We start from the raw sequence: 22,424 nt of genomic DNA, 5'->3' as shown, positions 1-22,424 counted from the left end.
GTAGTAAGCCCGGGGGTTCACTCCCATTGTGGCATGTACACCATCCGCGATAATGAAAATGCGTAAAAAGGGTTTAGGGTGTCAAAAACATGAAATATTGGGAAAAAGGGTAGCAAAATTGCAATATTGCTATCTGTGAAATGAAATTTAGGGTATGAAATTTGATGCAAGGAATAAAATCCCTGTTTAGGGTATTGTTTTAGCCAAGGGTTAAATCCTTGTTTAGGGTGCTTTTCAAAAGTTGATTATCGCGGATGGTGTACAGACCACAATGGGAGTGACCCCCCCCGGGGTAGTAAGCTTACCACGTTGCCCACATGGTCAATAATAGCGTCAATAATTGGTGAAAATCTGGATTGGAAACCCGGTAGTGAACCAGAAGTCAGTGTTTCTAGTTCATAGTTCGTCATTTTAGCGTGAGTTTTAAGTTTACCTAATGATTTTAACGGGAATTATTCTAAAATTGACCTTGAATAAACGTCCTCCTTTGGAAAAATGTAACGCCCCCGGGGGCGTTTATTTGACGAAATACGGTAAGTTAATTATGATCTAGAAAAGCTGAGTTCTGCTTGTTACCAATTGGAATTGAAAATGTTTTCTTCAAATTCCTCCAGTAAAATTTAGCCTATGCGGAAATTGTTTTGTGTGATGACGTCATGGTTATTTGTGCTCAATTTTTGCCAGCCTTCATTGTATTTCATTGTATTTCATTGTATTTCATTATGTTACCAACTTAATTAAATTTGTTTTGTTATTGATGCTTATATACATATTATATATATATGATTTTGGAAATATTGTTATCTATATATATGTGAAATCATGTGTGAATAAATTGAATGAATGAATGAATTACTGGGACGTCATTGCACTTTCGACAATTTTGGCGCCCGGGAATTTTGAATATTGTGTGTTGAGAGACTTCTGTATTAATTCGTTTGTATAGTTAATATGAGTTTGTTTCAAATGAAACTACATGATTGATAATTTTAAATTTTTTAAACATATAGGCATAATGTTGTGATTGCCGGAGAAATCTTTTAAAGGTTTCAGATTACTATAACGTTTATCCAATATTTTCCCCACAGAGCCGTGCCTTCAGTTGTTGGATCACAGCATACGACAGGGAGTCCCACGGTTACCCACCGCAGAAGAAGAACCACGTATAGAATGGGTGCCCGAATCAGACATGTCCAAGCGTAGTGAATGGAAGAAGCTTGGTCGCGGCGCCTTCACCGTTGTGTACAGGGGAGAGATTCGTAAACGAGGACAAGCTTGGTTCCCTGTTGCTTTGAAATCTCCAAGAGAACAGGTGGCACAGTCTGTGAAAGATGTGAGTTTTTTTGGATGGTTCTCAATTGCTTGATTTGAGGATTCTTTTAGGGACAATCAGCTAAGTGTTTTGCCTAACCTTAAATCCATAAAACTTCAGATTTTGAAAATTTTAGAAATAAGTATAAATATATGATGTGAAATGATCCACTCATGAAAAATGATGTTCATGTCGCATTGACACAACAATGAAAAGAAATGAAATGATTACGGCTGAAATACATTCAAATAAACTTTAAGGGTACAAGTACTATTTAGAAGCATAAATTCAATATCTACTGGCCAAATTTATGTGTTACATATTAGATTTCATTTGTCTTTAAAGCACATTTGGATATACTTTTTTTCTCTTGCAACTGAGGCTGTTGAATGTGAAAGATGTTGTTTTATCATACCATCAAGTAGTTTACAGTGTTTTCATTGGATAAGCGCCCAAATTTACTGACATGATATATCTTGTATCATACCTGCTGAGCGCGTCACATGCGCGTATCGACGCACCGTATCATGTTAGTAAGGATATACGTGGCTCTGAATGACAACTCGCACAGCAACGATTGTTTCATAACAATCATGGCGTTCCAATAATAGGCTACAAAGCCGGTGTGTCCGTATTGAATCACAGATTTCACTGGGATTTGCCACTCCAAATAATACAGAGAGCTTTTCTGAACAAAATTTGCATCGAAAAGCGGGTTTCAGTGGTCTCAGCAGAGTTGAGTTGGTGTGGAAGATGACCGTGCTGGTTGGGCTCTCAAGCTTGATTGGGGAATTAGGCCTACTTTATGAGGATTATCGTGTAGACGGGTTTAAAGAAAATTGTTCCAGCCAAGAATTATGCCTGTGAATTTTTTTCGTTATGTGAGATTATTTGTACTGTATGATAAAGTTGTTATTAGGTGAGGTTTAGGGGTGATACGGATTACATCTAGTCTCAGAGTCGGTATCACCCCCAAACCTTAATAATAACTGATAGTATTCTTTTTTTTTTTTCAAGCAGTCTACACAAGGCATAACCAATAACACTAACTTGTCTAAAAGAAGGATTTATTTGCAATATGTAATAAAATAAGCATGAGGTATCATGATAATCTGCCTATTTATATGTTCATGTTCTGTCAATACTTTGTATGTGATTTTGACTATTAACTCGGGAAACTGCCTCTTATTCTAATAACTTATTTGTCACACAAGTATATAGCGACATCTATATGGTAATGGTACAATCAAAACCTTTTATATGGTGTGACCATTTAATCACGAGAAAAGCAGATGATGTATAATTAAAGACAGAACTAAAAAGACTATAGTTTAATCTGGCGTCACTGTCAATCAAACTCTGTACGGCCGTTGATTGGTTAATAGCACGTAAAAGGAAGATGGATTCATCTTGTGCTGATCTGAGAAAAGGAATCGCAGAAAATGGCGCAAAAATACATACTTTTTCAAGGCAAATAGCAACTTTTGTAGGCATTGTTGACATGGTGCCTTCTGGAAAGAAATTTTCCTACTATGAAGACCTAACTTTTGAGATGGTTTGTATATTTTGATGGTGCAAAATTAACCATAAGGTGCCCTGTTTTTACCACCGCCTTCAGCAACTCATCATCACAACACTTGTAAACAAACCTTGTCCGAGTTTCATTGACAGACGACGTCAGATGCAAATTAGTCTTTTTAATTCTGGGTAGTCAAAGATCACATACAAAGCTTTCACAGAACTGTGACGTTATGCTTGTTGATCATTATGGGCTGTTCCAGTTGAAATATGTACACCACTATGGGACACACAATGAGGTAGAAAGGATAGAGTGCCCTGCTCGCCGAATCTGTGAAGCCGGTTTGGGTCCCGGTTTGAGTGCTGTATAAATACACAAAGTTGAACAAATCATGTATTAAAACGCATTAAATTTCCCAGTATACCATTGTTTTTATCAAAAAATTGCTGAATTATAAAGGCAAGCACACCTGAATCTGGTATATCACCAGTGTTGCCACGCTAAACAACTCTACCACTTTTCGAAATTTCGCCTTCAGTCGCCGTTCCTGTAGAGCCCTCATGGCAACGGGCGAATGAGCTAGATTTAGGAGCGTGCTTGCCTTTGTTATTCAGCAATTTTTTGATTAAAAAAATGGTACACAGTAAAGTTGAATATGCTAAAACAAGTAATTTATTTAATTTTATTAATCCATACATGCTAGAGTAAATTCAGTTCCCATTTTAGTTGCATTTGATGCTGATTTTGTTAGGTCCCTTCATTTCATATTCAGTGTGTGATTGTCAATGAAACGGCAACGTACCAGTTCGAGCTCAGCGATCTATGTTTTTCTACGTCATTGGGGACACATGACCTTTATCTCCCACACAGGGAGTGAGAATTACAAATTACCTAAATGGGTTACTCCATTTAAATCTACATGCCCTGTGTGGGAGATTAAGATCCTGCAGGGGGCGTATGGAATTTAATTGGAATATACATGTATAGCCCAATCAAGCAGTTATTAAAACATTTTTCACAGAGTGGATCTTCTAATTTTGTCAATTTCTTGTTGTTTCCCAGAAATTCAGTCAGTCTGTTGACGCCATAGCCTCATGGAAGCATCCATATATCATCCGTTTCCAAGGTATCGGAGGCGGGAGGACACCCCTCCTCATCATGGAGTACGCACAGTATAGTACACTAGATAAGTACCTGAAGAAGAACCAAGAAAGTCTGAGATTAAGTCATCAACTCACTGCAGCTGTGCAGTTAATTAATGCTTTAGACTACCTGGTGAGTTTGTCTCTCTAATCATGTTCACATTTTGAGTCACAACCGGTGTAAACTTACGATAACATTGATAAAAATTCCACAAATATTTTCCAAACTCCTACCGTGTGTCCACACCTAGCCTACTTCTGGCACTTCGCCGACTAGTTCCACCAAGCATTTACTTCTGGTTGGCGTAAACATTGGCTACCCCTTCCAGTGTTTTTACTGTAATATGTGACAAACCTTGATTCGTGACACTAAGTACCGTATCTGTGAAAATGGTGAGCACTGCCGATTTGCATTTGTAATAAATTCAAAATTAAGTGATTTTACAGCAACAGTTGCCTCTGTTTTTCAGGGAATATTCAAGGAATATCATTCATGGCAATATTTCTATATATGCATGCAATGCCCTCGATTTCACAGGACTACAGGATTTATATATGCTTGGAATCTGTTCATAACAAGACAAAAAACAACAAGAATCCGCTCGTAAATCAGTTTGCCAATTTGTGAAATAAAGTCCAAATTAAGTGCTTTTACAGCAATATTCAGGGAATATTCAAGCATTATCATTCATGGCAATATTCCTACATGCAAATGCCCTGGATTTAGTACCGGGTATCCTTGGATCCTCTTTATAACAAGATAAAAAGAGACAAGAGTCCGCTCGTAAACCTGTTATTTTAATATGTTTGTTTTTTCAGGAATCAAGGAACATCGTTCACGGCAACATATCTGCGCGCAATGTCCTTGTGACGCGGCCAGCGGCTTCTCAACTCATTGTGAAACTAGGTGACCCCATGCTGAGTGTTTATTACCACAGCTTACCAATAGAATCTGATGTCAAAATGAAGAGGTAAACTGAAAAGCAAGCTTCCTTTTTAGGCATAGTCACCACGTATTATTACTATCACAGACTTCATTCAAAACAATATGCGCTGGATGCCTAGTCGTACACAAACTTGTGAAAAGGAATTTTAAGCTTTACTTTATTACCTTATTATTCCATCTACAAGCTTGTATGCCTCTAAATGAGTTTTATTGACAAACAGTGGCGGGGCCACGGGGGGGGGGATGCCCCTGTTGCCCCCCAGAAAAAAACCAAAATTACGAAAATGTCCACTTTTTGTGGTAATTTTGCGCAAAATTTGTTGATTTGCCCCCCCCCATTCACTTTCCCCCCTAGACGCCCTCCACAAAAACATTGCTACAGATTGGTCTTACAATACTACATGTTTGTACAGCTGCCTGTATCAGTAATTGCTCAAACCCCAAATAATGTTTCTGTGGAGAGTGTCTGCCTTTCATCTCTTAATTTCATCAGAAAAAGCCCCTCATTTAGAGGCATGTGCTTGCAGATGCAATGCTATGGTATCATGTATTCCATTACCCCCAAAGGTGTGTTACTCAAGTATGCTTTGTTATTTGGTTTATGGGTGCATGGTGTATTCCAGTTGAAATTCATACCCTGTGTGGAAGGCATGACCTTGATCTTCCACATAGGGAGTGTGAATTACAAAATGGGTTACCTAAGTGGGTGACTTCATGTCTTCAATAGGGCGTGCATGGATTCATCACAGATTAACAATGGCTAGCTTCTGTACAAAGATATAGGAAGAGCTATTGAAAGAAAATAGCAATGCTTTTGCAGTTAATATTTTTTCCATAACAATGTAATGCGAATAAAATGCAATGAAATTAGCATTATTCAATGTTGTGGTCGTGTATAGTACTGTACAAATAATACAAATGGTGCATGCATTTGTATTTGTCAATTGAACTGCAATCAATCATATCAAGCCAGTAACCTCATTCATAAGCACCAGAAATATATATTTTCATTTCCTTTTAAAAGGCAGAAAATTCCAATTAAAGGCGAGTCAGAGCCTTCAGGCTGTATTTTTCCAGTTTTTGTATCTGACAGGAAATGTCAAGGAAGCCACTTGTCAAATTTATATTTCCATATGTGTTGCAGTTATTGAGTTATGACACATTGGCCAAAACAAAAATTTTTTGCTATTTCCCTCTCCTAGGAAAAATCATGCACATGGGGAAAAATACAACCCATTACATTGAGCCTTGCTATCTCACATATTGAACCCATACCTTTCCCTGTGAGTGTGGGCTTTATTTTTCTTAATTTGTGAGCACAAACACTGCTAGCTCATTCACTGCTCCGACACACCATAGGTTTAGGTGAAAGATGAAAGCAAAGTGCTCTAAGTGGTTATGTGCAGAGTGCATTTGTCATATGCAGCTCATGTGAACAACAAGTGTGTCATCTACACATATCACTCTACAGCCACCTCTTGTCTAATTACACTTTGCATATTACATATATTGCATTCTTTTTGTCTACGAGAAGGATGCATGCATGTTGTGTTTTATGTCTTTTCCAGTTACAACTGTTAGCATAACTTGGTTTGGTTTTTTGTATTAGGTAGACATTTTTAAGGTAGCATAACAAAATAATGTAAGAAGTGAATTGAGAGTTTTGGTTTTACTTTTGTTTTAACTATTATTAACCTTGAAGTGTGTGGGTGAACCATGACTACCGATGAAAGATGAAAGAAAAAGATAATGATGGCTTTGATAGATTCAGTTTCGGATATAGCAGCCTTATCCCACATGTTTTAGATCAGAATTTAGACTGTGATAGCATTATTTGACATAATGAGCACCTTAGGTACCTGAGTAATCTAATTTTACTTGCTTATAGTGAGTCTTTTAAAACCGTAACAGTGTGCCATACCATAGGCATAGATGATGAGGGATAAATCCCCAATATTTTGCCAGGGGGGAATGGTCCATACAATCATCTCCCCAATGTTGATGCTGTATGTGGGTTTCTGACCAAAATTAACCTCATATTTGGTCATTTTAGCCCCAAAAGTGCCAATTTTTGCTCACTTCACACAAATTTATTATACTTTTGCACCATATTTCACTATCAGTTTAGATTCAATATGGCAAAATAAAAGATGCTGGATTCTCTATACTTCAAGAAATGATTTCCAATCCCCCACAAAAAAAGAAATCTATGCCACTGTGCCATACCATCTTGTCCTGCATGTGGCTTCTCCCAAATCCTGTACATTGTACATCCACATATGATAGAGGGTTTTTTTTTGCATCTATTTGTTGGTGTCCTGTGGATCAGCCTGGTTACAGGCTCAATTTTGGTTCTGAAAGAATGTCCAGCAAAATGGGTCCTCCTTTACCTTTATGTAATCTTCTTTAAAAAGTTTGGGAGATAACCATTAATTTACACAAATTTTTATTTTATATACTGACAGTATATAAATTAGCTACATGTATTTGAATGGGGCTTCAACTTCATCAATACTGCTGGGTTTTTTTGTTTTGTTTTTGTTTTTTGCCAAATTTTTTATTTCAAAAATACCAAATGACAATTTGAATGACTTATCCTTCACTTTTAAACAATTTATAAACAATTTATTTTTTTTACACTTGCGCTGGGATCACTGAATGGGCCTTAAGTGGTTAAGTGTTTTTGTGGCAATCCAAGAATACGAAAATAGACTGCAATTGTCCTAGTTCCTACGTGATCGGTCACATATAGATTTATGTGTGTGTGCAATTTGAAGCAAAATGATAAATAAGGTGCATGTGTTACATGTACTACTTACTGCCTATTCCAGAAAAATACAGCACTAATTTTTAGGAATAAAAAAATATTATCCTGTTTTTGCTAAATCCTAATCCTTTAGTTAGTTCTAACTGGCAGTCTTAGTTAATTTTAATATTATTTGTCAATTTTTGGAAATAAGTGCCAAAATCATGCGTTTTTGAGGTGTGTTTTTTTGTACGCTGTGACAATCAAGCCCAAAGACTTGAATCAAGCCCAAAGACTTGTATCAAGTCTAATGTCAAGTTATGCATTTTAATTTTTGGAAAACACATTTTCTAATCATTACCAAAATAACACAAAATATTAAAATTATGAGCTAACTCTTAGCCTATACTCAAGGTATTGAATGTTTAGACTTGTGCCAAGTTTTGGAATTTTATAACTACAATTGTAAGAAAACATGCAACATTGGATATGTTTGACCCATTTTCCTCAAATTGAAAAAATATAAAAATTTCCTTTTATTTATCCTAAATAAAGGATGAGGATTTAGCTATGTTTCATTTAGCAAAACATGATATTTTTTTAATCCAAAAAAATTAGTGCTGTATTTTTCTGGAATAGGGAGTAGACTGAAACTGCTGACACATTTACAATCATAATAATGGATATTGTAGAATGACTAAAAGAAATAGGGTCTGGATGGAACGGAGCCTTGGTTTGATGCGTTAGGGCGCCTGGGATAGTGTTTTTTTTTCTCTTTTTTTTTTCTTTTTTTTTTTTTTTGCTGCTCTATTATAAGCTCCCTTTAGTGATCTTTCTCCCTGCCACACGGAGAAAAACACTAAAGGGAGCTTATAATAGATTGAGCACCTGTAGTTGTTGAGAGCAGTTACTAAATGAAAATTGGGATCAGCAATTTTCTCTGGTTTATCCCTGTTTTTCTAAACCATGTTATCCCTGTTTTTCTAAACCATGTCCGGCAGGGCCACTAGCGATCTGATATACTAACAGCAGCAGTAGGTGGACAAGATTTACAGAGATCATAATAAAAATAAATTTTGGAGAAAAAAAAAAGAAAAGAAAAAAAACCACTATCCTAGGCGCCCTAACGACTCGAACTAAGGCTAGATGGAACGCTTATATGCCAGATGATTCATTGCATACACTAAAAGATGCCGAATTGCCGATTTTAATCAGGATTCTGATTTAATTTTGTATATTTTTAATAATTCTCCCATTTCCAAAATTTGTCCAAAATATGGAAACTGATTCCAAGTTTTGTGTGTTATCCTTGTAGAACCTGTCATGTGGAACACACTGGTAGCAAAAACATTTTCCAATTTCATTCCCAATGACAGTTGTAAACATTTTCAGGAGAATGTCTATATAGCAGATTATCATTGACCATGTACTGATTGGAATCTGTAACCACAAAATAAAATGTGTATAATCTTCTTCCAAAGTATTAAATTAAATCAATATGTAAGCGCATATATACCCAAGTTTCAGGCATGCCAAATTTTAGGCGCTCACATGTAATGCGTATACCTACTTCCGTTAACTTGTGTTCACATAAGTGACTGTACACGACAAATGAGCCATAAATTCCTCCCACGGTCAATTTTGATTGGTGTTTGACTATCAAATGAGATAGATGTTGTGCCAACTTGAGGTACCGATGAATATGACCTTCATGCACATTTTACACTGTAACTCAGAATACAATTTAGGACATTTACGGCTCATTTGTGCTGTACACGGTCACATATACGCTACTGTAAAAGTTTGGTGTCATCACTGTTTAACAACAGTTGGCTCGTGTACAAAGGAAAAGAATTGTTGAATAATTGATTTTTTATCTTCTTTTGTTTCATTCAGGGTGAGATGGACAGCTCCTGAGTTGCTGTGTACCAATGCTGAATCCACACTAGCCAGTGACAAATGGAGTTATGGCATCACACTGTGGGAGATCATGGCCTTTGGGGAGCTACCTTGTGCTGGGCTCACAGACAAGCAGGTATGTATAAAAAATGTACTGCCGGATATCTGCCTTGTTGTTCCACTTGAGGTGATGGTATCTACTTTGTTATATCAGGCGATAAATACACGGCTGGGTCTCAAAACGATACTTTCATTCTCTAAATCCACCATGATAACACCTCAATGAAGGTATATATTCACCTGGTTGTCCAGTGAACAACCACTTTTTTTTTTCTAGATTCGAATGATTTAGACTGATAAGACACTCTTGATCTAGTCTACTCCCCATTCCAGATAAATACAGCACTAAAAATATTATCCTGTTTTGCCAAATGAAGCATAGCTAAATCTTAATCCTTTAGTTAGTTCTAACTGGCAATGGCAGTCGAAATTGTAATGTTTGGTCAATTTTTGGGAATAAGGACCAGAAACCTGTGCATTTTAACATTTGGAAATGGCATTATGAGCTAACTCTTACACTCAAGATTTTGAATGCTTAGACTTGTGCTAAGTGTTCAAATTTTGTGACTACAATTGTATGGACCATTTTCCTTCAAATTGCAAAAATATAAAACATTAACTATTATTGCCAGTTAGCACTAACTAAAGGATTAGGTCCATATGCACAAAAGAGTTAGACCGGGTCTAAAGTTAGACCGGGTCTAAAGTTAGACCGGGTCTAAAGTTAGACCGGGTCTAAAGTTAGACCTGGTCTATGTGGAATTTAATACCAGGAGAAAGGACATTTTCCTTTACATTTTCTTAAGTTATTTTGTATTATTTTTGAACTTTGCATTTAAATCTTTAAAATTTGCAAACTACTCTAGGAAGGAAATAAGAGTAAAGGACCATTCCTGATGAAACAAAATTCCACTTAGACCAGATCTAACTTTAGACCCGGTCTAACTCTTTTGTTCATATGGACCTTAGGGTTTAGCTATGTTTCATAATATTTTATTATTAATTCCAAAAAATGATGTATTTTGCTGGAATAGGGAGTAGTCTAGTATTATCTGTTCATCTGATGTTGACGAGATTGGCAATTTATTTGCGCATTCGATTGGCTTACCTAGTACCCAAGTACTCCAGGAAACCTTCTCATGGTTGTGTACTGGTCTTATTTACAGGTCATGGTAAACTACAAAGAAGGGCGTCGTTTGGGCAGGCCGAGAAACTGCCCGGATGCTGTGTACAAGATCATGGAACACTGTTGGTTCCATTTGGCACAAAACAGACCGCCGTGTAAATGTATTCTGAGAGACATGAATACTATACTCCTTAGTAAGTATACCATTTACCAGCATATTTTTTTGTATTTATTACCAATTTTAACACATAAACAGCCTGGTATAGTGTAAGCACAGTATTGGGATCTGAATAGGCTAAATGTATCACATGAAATATCAGTTATAATGCTAATGAAATGAAATGATTATGCTCCTGTCAGATTTTTTTCAGTGAAATATGAGGTCATGATTTCATTATTCATTATTTTGTCAAATTTCATTATTGTCAAAACTTTAATTTATATGGCTATACCTATATTGTTGATGAAAGGTCATCTCAAAACAGGTATAAATGCTTAGATAATCATTACAGACATTTTGCAATAGATTGAGAAAAGATTTGAATTCGTTTTTATTAAAATGAAAAGAAATTTGCAATTTTTGTAATCACTAGAAACATAATGAGGAAATCCTTAAATTTCCATTATTTACCCTACATCCTCTACCCCTACAACTAAGAAAAACTGCTGATTATGATCAGCAGGGGATGTTTCAATTTTGATTAGTTCAATCTCAATTTTTAGATAATTCGACTTTTTTATGAAAATAATGAAAGTTTTGGTCAAATTGATTAGGTGATGTGGGCGGGTGACGGGAAACTTGGAATCAACTTTCATTTAGCCTATTCAGGATGAGCATGTCGGCCAGTCATAGCCGAGAACTAAAGTACCAACAAAACTAATAGAGAAAGTTTCTGAAACATCCAAAGACTCACATTTGTCTTGTTTGAAACCTCTAAACTTGGTTTCTTGATCAAGAGCAAAGATACAATCCAAAATGTCAACAAATTTAGACGTGTCTACATATTTACAAACTTATAGCTTGCATGCTTTGAAAACCCATTATATCATCAGAGGAATTCATGTCCTGATAGCCAGAATATAGTGACAGGCATTGAGAAGAAGAACAAAGAACCAAACAAAGCTTAATATTTGATTTTAAAAAATGCAGCCAAGCAGAAGAAACATGCAGGAAAAATAAAAATCACTGAGGAGAACCAAAAATGCACAGGAAAGTCTTCGAAATGTAACTTCAGTACATTGATTTGTGAGGTAGATTAAAAGGGATTAAACGAGTTGAGAAGACTATGGACGGAGTTTTATCAATGTTGAGCAGCAAAGCATATATTATTGTAATGATGAATAAAATTTAACTGTTACTCAAAGCGGATATATTAGCTCATCTCTGTCTTTCATTACAATTCCTTGTTCATCCGGTTGATATCGATGGATTGGTGAAAGATGGGTGTTACTGGTCAGAGACTGTGCAACATGCTCTGACGCAGTAAAGAGTCATTAGTTCCGGAAAGTTTATTATTGTAGTGGACTTAATATGATACCCAGAAGTTATCTTTATTGATTGTTAAAAATCAAGTGTTGTATTTGTTTCAGTATCCTACAGGGATGATGGCTTAGAGCATATGTATTTTGAGCCTGAGAACCCCGATGACCCCGCTCCTATCTCGGAAGATGACATGTCGGCAGAAGAAGATGATGATGACATGCCTACGAGTGAATCTAGTGACCAAGTTACAGGTAAGACAGAATTAACAGATTTTTTTGTTTTTATACTATCCTCTATCCTGCGATATAGAATAGTTGTGTTCAATATAGGGTCCCCCTAAATACTCTTTAAAATAAAACAGTAGGCCAGATTTATTCATATGTTTATTGAATTAAAGAAAACCTGACTGCTATAATGGACTCGGGTGCAACTTTTAAAATGGCCTCTTTTCTTGCACAATTAACCCATTGTGAATGAACGCAATGATGTGTGACGCTATAAATTGGTCCACATGTGTAAAACAAATAAGGCTATACATACTATTTAACAATTTTACATTTCGTAAAATATTTTTCTACTTATTTAAAAAAGTATTGGGGGAACTTATATGTTCTGGACCCTATATTTCGAGTAGTAGATGCCGGCACAGCCTGCATCCAATACGATAAAATTTTGGACCTGCCTCTCGTTTCCTAATATTCCTGTCGTTTATTCTCATTCTTAGTCATTTAAATATTATTGTAATAACTATAAATTATGGTATATTTACATTGATTTTATCGCAATTGAGTCAAGAAACCACTGGTCACATGTATATTTCCATATTACGGTTACCGAGTTATAACAAATAGAAGGTCAAAACAAAATTATCCTTTGACACGCTAAACCACACCCATTGAACAAGAATGGAACATAAATATGAGGGATTTTTGTTTGTTATCATTTCCTTTAGAAAATGGCCTTGATCATCAAATGGAGCCATCTACTCCAACACCTGAAGGAGCAGTTGGTGGTAATATCATCAGTTCAGAAGATAGAGACAACTTTGAGAGAGATATCAATGCCAAGGTAAGCAGCGTTTGAAATAGGGCGGGTCAGCCGGCCATTGGCCTGTAGCTTTTTGGGCAGGCCGGTAACTTTCCTGACGTGTCGGGTTACTACCAAATCATACAACATTTCTGGTAGTTTTGACTACTTCCCCTCAAAACATGTTGTATTTGTATACAGACACTTCCACTTGCAAAGGACCTTTGGGCAAGCAAATAATTAATTTTTTTGTGGCCTAAGCATGCATATTCTAAGCCGAATACATATAGTTAGTCAAAAAACTGGTATTTTCTCTTTAAATTGCGCTATTTATGGGGTAAAAGAATAGAAATAAACCTTGCTGCCTTATCCTTTACACCCACCCAAATTATGTGTCCTCGGATGTCAAACCATTATTAATTGGTTCAATTGTGCCTTTCTTACTGCCCCCAGACACATTATTTGGGTGTAAACGATACAGCATTAATTGCTTGTTATTTCTTAACTGAATGCCTGCTTCAATCAGATCTTGTGGGAGAGGGAAAGTACACATCCATAAAGACTAATACAAGGTGACATTGATGGATGGTTTCCAAACTTAGTTGTGTAAATCAAGGTGAAGTCAAGCAATTCGTTTTGTACTGCAATGAGTTGGCCTTGGATATATAAAAGTAACTCTTCTTTATAATCAATACATAAAAAGAAAAGCTTACATGTTTAATGGCATTCCATTCCAGCTCACAATAGGAAGAACTTGTGTTTTATTGAAGCTTTGGTTGTTTAATTTCTCTTCTTTTTTAGGAGTTTTCATCAGGTCCAATGATGAGGTGGCAGTTTGGAACACAGGAGCTGGACCATGGTGACGTCAAGATTGACCTGGACAGAGCCGGACAACTTGGCCAGGTGAGTACATGTAAACCGGTCTTTACCTATAATAATTTGATTGGGTAGCAAACATTTTCCAAAATCTACCAAATATCAATAAAATCCTTCATCTTAAACACAATGAAATTATTTGTGCGTATTTTGTTTCGTATTCTATAAAAGCGCATTAGGTTTTCAATTTGGGTAGAGCTTTGAGACAAACTATTATAGCCTTCAACAGCATGTGAAAAGAAATTGCAGGCATATTAGAATGAAAATGAGAAATTTGATTAGTTTTGGGAGGTTAGAGGATATCCTGTACATATCCAATTGGGGAAGAATTTATATCTGGAAAAAAGTGTTTTTCTGGAAATTGTATTAGTTTTGGAGGTTGGAGGCTATCTGGTCACGTCTGTTTGACCTAACAATAAAACCTCCTTTGAAACCATCTTAATGTCACTCAGTGTTGTCCTCTATTTTCTGTAAGTCACAAATAGTACAGAATCGGTGAGGGTGCATATGACAAAAATGTCAACCCTACATCTTATGATTTCTCCCAAATGCTTTGATGGATTTCAATGGGACTTAAACACAATGACCCTTTGGTACATTCACAAATATGATGTCAACAGGTGTGAGGTCAAAGTCCATCTAGTGGGCAGTTGAGGTCATTTTCCAAACATCTAATTTTTTAAGAACTACAAAAGCCTCTTAAAAGGGTATTTGTGTTTTTATTCTCCTGAATGTTTTTAATTTTGTTATTTTTTATTATTATTTTTTTAAACTTTGCTGCATAAAGGTCTATTCCAATTGAAATCCACACTACCCCTGTGGAAGTTTTTGCAAATATCTTCCTTAGAGGGAGTAGGTTTTTCAAATGTAATTGGTCAGGGTTAATCATTTGAAACCCATTACCCCCCCCATGTATTATGGGTTACCTTTATCTTCCACAACTGGAGTGAGTATTTCAAATGGAATTTGCCCCAATGTCTATTCTATTTGAAACTCATACTCCCTCTGTGGAAGACTTTAACTAAATCATCCACAGGGTAGTGTGGATTTCAAATGGAATAGCCCAACTTACTAATAATTTACTTGTTTTTCATGTAGGGCAATTTTGGCGTTGTCAGGAAAGGTACATGGCAGCGTGCTGAAGGATGGGTCGTACCAGTTGCCATCAAACTACTGAAAGGTGAAGACCTGAGTAGTACAGGGGTTGACAGGAAGTCTTTTGAAGAAGAGATCCGCCATATGTCCAAGTGTCAACATAAGAACATTGTGCCAGTCTATGGTGTTGTAGAAAGTAAGTCATGGTATTGTGATATCAGCGCAAGGAGTGGGATTTGTCATGGGCAGGGACAGGCGATTTGCGCGGAACTTTTTTCCTGCGCAATTCCGTGCAATTGGCTATTTTTTTTCCTATGGGCAGGGATACATGATTTGCACTGAAAAAAAAGTTCTGCGCAATTCTGTGCAATTTGCTATTTTTTTCCGCGCAAATCGCCTGTCCATGGTCAAGGGCGTAGGAAGTTTTGAATATCAAATAAAGTATTATGGAATGTTGGAGAGAATTATATTTTATGAGCTCTTTGATTTAAAGGTCAGGTATATTGCTCGGACAACATCATATCATTGGCAAGGTAATAATATGAGGACAATGAAAATTACTCTTTTTTTTTTTGTTGAGAAAATAAGACGTTTAAAATTGATATTCCGCAAAAATCAACTTCACGATCATGAGTTCCTTCGAACGAGACAGATTTGGCCTAGAAAAAAAATTGACGTCATGAAATAACTGCCTGCTCTGCGAGAAGGGACTATAAACATTCTCAATGCACAGAACGTATGCTGTTGTTATTCAGTTGGATGAAATATTACAAAGCAAACTCATAGTAACAATACTGTGTAACACTTTGTTCCCCAAATGAGAACAATAGTCTGCATATTGTTATGCAGCATTTGTTACGGTAAATAATAGTACAACTCGGGAAAAGAACACGTACGCTTCAAACGGGGGAAGAACACGTACGAGGCTGAAATTTACCCACACAATTTCTCCTTTTTCAGGAGAAATACGCAAAAAAAATTGCAACAAGTGTCATCTTGTAATGTAATAATTAATAGAGATAAACTTGTTTTTGCAATAGACCTGCCCTTTAAAACATTCCATGGAAGACATGGAAACATTAAAGAATGAAACAGTGAGACACAAGGGGGCTTACGGGCAAGTCTCAACATGACTGATTTCATAATTTCATGTTGTTTTGTTTCGTCACGACAGCTGAAAGGAACAACTTACAGATGGTGATGGAGTTTGTCAAAGAGGGCGCCCTCAACAACTACTTAAGACGAAAGAAGGATCGAAATGAGACGGTTAGTGACCAAACACTCTTCCTGTTTGGCCAACAGATTTGCCAGGTAAGTGCTGATTATAATAAAGTAATTACTAATACTTATGTAATACTATTTGATCCAATCAGGCCAAAGGTAGCAAATTTGAATATTGAGTTATTAATATTATCATCAATTTGCCATATATGCCTAAGGCTAAAGCATTTTCCTCCCTGATGTGGCAGTGCGCATTTCATTGGGCGCAGCATACAAATCGCTAGTGTTCGCTCAAGTTACTGGCGTATACACTCACACGCTTAAAGACGCCGCATAAATGATGTCACTGCCACATCAGGGTGGAAAAGGCTTTAGCAAAGTTATGAGCTTTCATAATATCATTGTCAATTGCTTAAAGCCATGTTGTAATATTTCCATACAAAATGGATTCAGTATTTCTTTTCCATAAAATGTTAGCTTTTACTGTCAGATTTGTCCCTTTTAATTTTGAGCCGAACAACCGAGGTAAAGCAAAGAAAATTGGAATATACTACCAGCAATGGTCGTTGCAGGGTATTATAAATTCAAAGTCATTTTGACAAATTGTTATCGTTTATTTTCATTATAGTTTGATCAGCTCATAATCGGTGGGAATTATTAGGCTTTTACCACTCTGATGAAAAGTAGACCCACATTAAGAATGATATGACCTGTCTGGTCTACATTTTGCATGTTTAAGAAAGTAGACAAAACTATATAGGACATTAATTAATAATTTGATGCTTCTTGCGAAATGTCACAAGACAATTCTCAAAATAAAATATGTTGATATTAATTTGTTTTGTTATAAGGCCCACCAATTACAAGCTGATCAAACTATTGTCAGTTAGATATTATTCTAATAACTAAAATTAATTTCATTTTGGAGAAAATAAGTTACCCTCATGAAAACTGCCCTTATTCTAAAATGAACAACACTTGTTTACAAAGTTGCACATACTGTGTGGCATATTATGCACTACGCTAACAACATGCAACATGCACACAGTACAGCTAGTCTGCACAAAATTAAAGGTCACTTCAAATCATTCTAGAATAGATTATAAATGAATTGTGTAGACAACAATTTAACTGTTGATAATAACATCTGAATGGTGATATTATCCCTGACAGGGCATGGCATATCTGGGAGAGACCTGCCATCTAGTGCATCGGGACCTTGCAGCCAGGAATATTCTTGTGGCATCGGAAACAGAAGTGAAGATCACAGACTTTGGTCTGGCGCGTGATTTCACTCCAGAGAAAGCTTATTACAGGATGACGGGAAGACACAATATTCTACCAATCAAATGGTGAGTGTACAAGAAATAAATTAGGCTATTCCATTTGAAATCTACACTACCCCTGTGGAAGATTTGGGAAATGTCTTCCACAGGGGGGTATGAATTTCAAATGGAATTAATATATTAGGCAGCTCCATTTGAAAGGGGTAGCGCGAGCACAAAAAAATTGACGGGTCCAATTTAATTTTTTTGGACCCTTTGGTACCTGCAAAACCAACATTTAAGGGGTCCAATGAGAATTTAAGGAGTCTACCTGTCCGAAATTCTAAACTTTGGAGCTTGTCAAATATTCCAGTGAAATTATTAGTGTTGTTGGCCTATGGTGATTTGGAAGATGTACTGATCTTTTTATTTTTTTACTTTTGATCGACGATTCTTATACTGATTTACACCTCCATGCATCGTAAAACTAAGGAGTCCATACAGTTTTTATCAGACCCTTTGGTCACTTTCAACTTGTGATTTAAGGAGACCAAAATGGCCAAAATAAAAAAATAAGGAGTCCCTGGACGCGCAAACTCCTTAAATGCGACCCCTGTAATTGAAACTCAACTCCCTCTGAAAGATTATGTGTTCATTCCATTTGAATTTGTACCCCCCCACGCTTGTGGAAGATATTTCCCAAATCTTGCACAGGGGTAGTATAGATTTTAAATGGAATAACCCAATTTAGAGGTTAATTCCTACTCCTGATTTCAGACAAATGCAGCACCATTTGGGAGGGGTGCATTAGATGTATCAAATCCTGTAATTTTGCTATTTGTATTAAAAATTTGTCACTAAAAATGTTAATGCTGGGAGATACGAACAAGTATGAGCAAATATAAATGCATCGACCTGCAAGGAAAGTAAATTGATCGTATGCAACATGAACACATCCTATACACTGCATGTATTCCAGAATATGTGCATCGGTGTAATCATACACAATCAATACACTCCTATCATTTTTCTAACCTATGCTGTGATTGGTTCTCTATGAGTGTATAAAAATGTGTTTTTGTATTTGCCAACAGGCATTCACCATTTTTCTAACCTATGCTGTGATTGGTTCTTACTATCTATGAGTGTATAAAAATGTGTTTTTGTATTTGCCAACAGGCATTCACCTGAGTCAATCAAGGAGAGAAAGTTCAGTGTACAAGGAGATGTATGGAGCTTTGGGGTGGTCCTATGGGAGATGTTCTCACATGGAGAATCACCAAAGTAAGTATATTAACAGATTGCAATTTCATTTATACATTTGTGACCATTCACCACAAATGCGCTGTAATGCAGGTGTTCTCACTTTTTAGGATATTAGACAGACAAATTCCTCTCAAGAAAAGCTTTACTTATAGGTTAATAAACGCGTATCACTTGTTGCGAGTGAAATTGTACGCAATTGTTGAAATTAGACGCATCTCAGTACAAGTGCATTATTTTGTACAATTTCTCGAGCAACAAGTGATACGCATTTATTAATCCATTTCATAAACGACTAAAAAATCCTGTGATTTTTGTAATCTTTATAACAAAATTGTCACTAAAAATGTTGGAAAATACAAACAAATATAAATGCCTCCTCCCGCAAGAAAAATGAACGCATCTGAAGGCACCGCGCGTACTACGCGGAGTGCGCACCCGTGCAATTGTACAATATTTATGCACGGCTAGTAATTTACTAACGCTTGCTCTGATTGGTTCATACTATCTAGGAGTGCTGTTGCTTTTTTGCAAGGTACTGGCCAAGAAAGTCTTTGAGGTTCAGGGTTAAAATCTTGATATGTGACATGATCAAGAGGAATGAGTCGGATGTCGCTAATATTGATTTTGAGATATTGGCGAAAACAGTGTTCAAATTCTTTTGTTTTATATTGTTTTCGGCCATTGATAAATTGCTCATAACTCAGTAACCAGATGTCCGATTTTGATGGGGTTTGCATCAAAATGTAGCATTTGTAAACCGCCAGATAATGATGTAAAAAATTTTTAATTGAAAATTGCCGACATATGACTCATTCCCCTTGATTATGTCACATATATCATACTTTTGCCAAATTAGTGAAAAACTAATGTGTGATCTCACAATCTTTGTCGCAATTTTTTTCTGTATACAGCTACGGTCAAGATGTCACAATCAACCCTGATGTCTTTGTACAGTCGTCTCAGCGGAGGACTCCGCCTGGAACAGCCCACATCCTGTCCCCCTGCTATCTATGGCATCATGAAAGACTCCTGGAGTTTTGACAAAGATGGACGACCACCATTCAGGACGCTTGAGAAACGGCTAGGGGAACTGATGGGGCAGCCGTCATCATGAAAGCTCTCTTGCATATAACTAGCTGGATTCCTCTGTACATTTTGTCTCTTACCATTGGTTCCCCCAATCAGTGACAGGTATGGTCTGACAAATGGCATATGGTCTATTCCATTTAATGTCCACACTACCCCTGTGGAAGATTTAGCTAAAGTCTTCCACAGAGGGAGTATGAGTTTCAAATAGAATAAACAATTGGGTAACTTTTATTTGAAATACTCACTACAGTTGTAGAGGATATGGGTACAACCATAAAAACATACTACCCCTGTGGAAGATATTTCCAAAATCTTCCACAGGGGTAGTGTGGATTTTTAAATTATAACCCATTAGGAATTGCCACTGTCTGATAATGATGATGTCAATTGCTTTGAAATCCAAATCATTTTGGTAATAATCTGGAGAGAACATCTGTAACATTATCCTTGGCCACGGTTGTTTGATGTATATAGAATTCGCTTCATTATTAACTAAATGCAAACTATAGATGGCGCTATTTATCCTAAATCATATTTCTTTATTTGCAAGGGGCAGGTGATTAATATTGCCATTAAAACAGCTGGAATAGGTGAAACAAGCAACAAGGAAATTTTATAAACACATTTTAGCAAACAATAAAAGGAGTTGTTTGTATTAAAAGCTTAAAAGAGTAATTTCCAGTAACTAAATAGCGCCACCAATTTTGTCATTAATAGATACATTTTATATCCGAAAAAGCTATAAAAATGCTATAAAAATGAATAATGTTGTAAAAGAGGGAAAATTAAAGTTGAGAATGACTCAAAAGCATCTGTATACATTAGCATGATATCACATTTAGCTGTTCAGGCCTAAAATTTGGTTGTACATGATGTTTTGTTTGAAAAACTAATAAATGATCCCATCAAACAACCGTGTGGCCAAGATAGAATGTATCTGCATCTGTTAGCTACTGTAATCTCCAATAGGATGTCCAACACAAGGCGTAGCAAGTCAGCAAGCAGGCAATTAACAAAGAAGGGCCCTCTTGGTTAACTCAAGAGGGTTGTAGGCTTTTTGCTGAATTTCACACACTGCCTAGTATTTCACACCTTGCCTAGTGGTTAAATCCTGAACGCACAGTTGGCTAGGCTATTTAGAAAAATGATTAAAAAAATTGTAAAATTGCCTGAAATCACCACAGGTAATTCATAAACTTTTGGTGAATATAAACAGCTTACATCACTTGCTTTTATGCCTGAAGTTGGATGGTATTGTTATTGCTAATGCACAGCTTCTACGAATATATTGACAAATTTGAAAAAGTCCATACCTGCATCATTGGTTGAGGTGAACCTGTAGTAACTGCCAAGGTATAGGGTACCAGTGAATTGTTTAGATGATAGTAGTACGGAGACCAAATAACAAAGGAGGAATGATTTCTCTTATGAAGAAAGAAATTAGACTTTAAACAAAGGTGCTATCAATCAAATTGTGTGATTAGGCAGTCACCAAAGAATGTCAATGGAAGAACTGTATGTAGACTCATGTGTAGTGATGCCAACGCCGCGCATTAGGCATACAATTGGGCTACTTGACGATCACTTGCCGCTACTCAAAAAAGCATGCAGCTACTTGCCTAAAATTGGGCTACTTTTGCCAGTCTCAGGCAGTGGCAGTAATTTGATGTATTTTTCTTTCAATTTAGCCGATTTTCGGCGATTAATAAAGGTTTTGAGTCTCTGAAGCTCCAAATTGCAGTCACAATGGGTTTTGTGACCATTTATTGATTGGTCGGTGACTACCCAGTAAGTACCGGAAGTTTTAAAGTCAAGTGCTTTTCCGCCCAATTGGGTGTTTTGCGTTCTAAATTCGGGTAAATCCGCCCAAATATCCGGTATTAGGCGCTATTTTTGGAAGGTTAAAATTGGGCTACTTGAGAATCCTTTACCGCGGCCTGGCGAGTCAATGTGCCGCGCCTTGGCGCTGAAAAGTTTTGGCAACACTGCTCATGTGTAGGTAATAATGTGGGAAGGGGCTTTCATGTTGGATTGTCACACACAGGGACCGAAATAGTGAACCTTCTGCATGGTGCTTTACCACTACATCGATATAAAATTGGACCGATTGAGCCCATATTTATTGGTCGAGCTATGAGTTTAAAAATATTGGTCGAGACGTAGTCAAGTCCAACTCATAGCAAGACCAATAAATATTGAGCGTAAAGCATCCAATGTTATCATTATTATGTTTTCGGAATATTTTCACACACTTGGATCCATCAAAACATAATGATATAATATATTTGTATTAGAAACAAACATATGGATTTGAACAGCTATGGACGAATCCAGTTGAAATCTAATAAGCAGT

The 22,424-nt window shown here is 36.6% G+C and overlaps 1 protein-coding gene across 1 annotated transcript in view; it reads left to right on the top strand.

Annotated features, from left to right (window-relative positions):
• The window catches only part of LOC140169782 (tyrosine-protein kinase JAK2-like), a 90,529-nt gene extending 68,879 nt beyond the window's left edge, over positions 1–21,650 (top strand). The window contains exons 7-20 of the mRNA XM_072193087.1: positions 1,089–1,333; positions 3,894–4,106; positions 4,793–4,944; positions 9,562–9,700; positions 10,791–10,944; positions 12,341–12,484; positions 13,186–13,301; positions 14,061–14,162; positions 15,234–15,426; positions 16,405–16,541; positions 17,625–17,803; positions 18,896–19,000; positions 19,894–20,527; positions 20,998–21,650. Of these exons, the coding sequence (XP_072049188.1) occupies positions 1,089–1,333; positions 3,894–4,106; positions 4,793–4,944; positions 9,562–9,700; positions 10,791–10,944; positions 12,341–12,484; positions 13,186–13,301; positions 14,061–14,162; positions 15,234–15,426; positions 16,405–16,541; positions 17,625–17,803; positions 18,896–19,000; positions 19,894–20,023 (2,009 nt within the window). The 3' untranslated portion in view covers positions 20,024–20,527; positions 20,998–21,650. The remainder of the gene's footprint in view (positions 1–1,088; positions 1,334–3,893; positions 4,107–4,792; positions 4,945–9,561; positions 9,701–10,790; positions 10,945–12,340; positions 12,485–13,185; positions 13,302–14,060; positions 14,163–15,233; positions 15,427–16,404; positions 16,542–17,624; positions 17,804–18,895; positions 19,001–19,893; positions 20,528–20,997) is intronic.
• Positions 21,651–22,424: the final 774 nt, after the last annotated feature.

This window comes from Amphiura filiformis, chromosome 14, assembly GCF_039555335.1.
Source record: "Amphiura filiformis chromosome 14, Afil_fr2py, whole genome shotgun sequence".
Classification (NCBI taxonomy): Eukaryota; Metazoa; Echinodermata; class Ophiuroidea; order Amphilepidida; family Amphiuridae; genus Amphiura; species Amphiura filiformis.
Note: the sequence above shows the minus strand (reverse complement) of the source record. Positions and strands in the feature narration are given on the sequence as shown.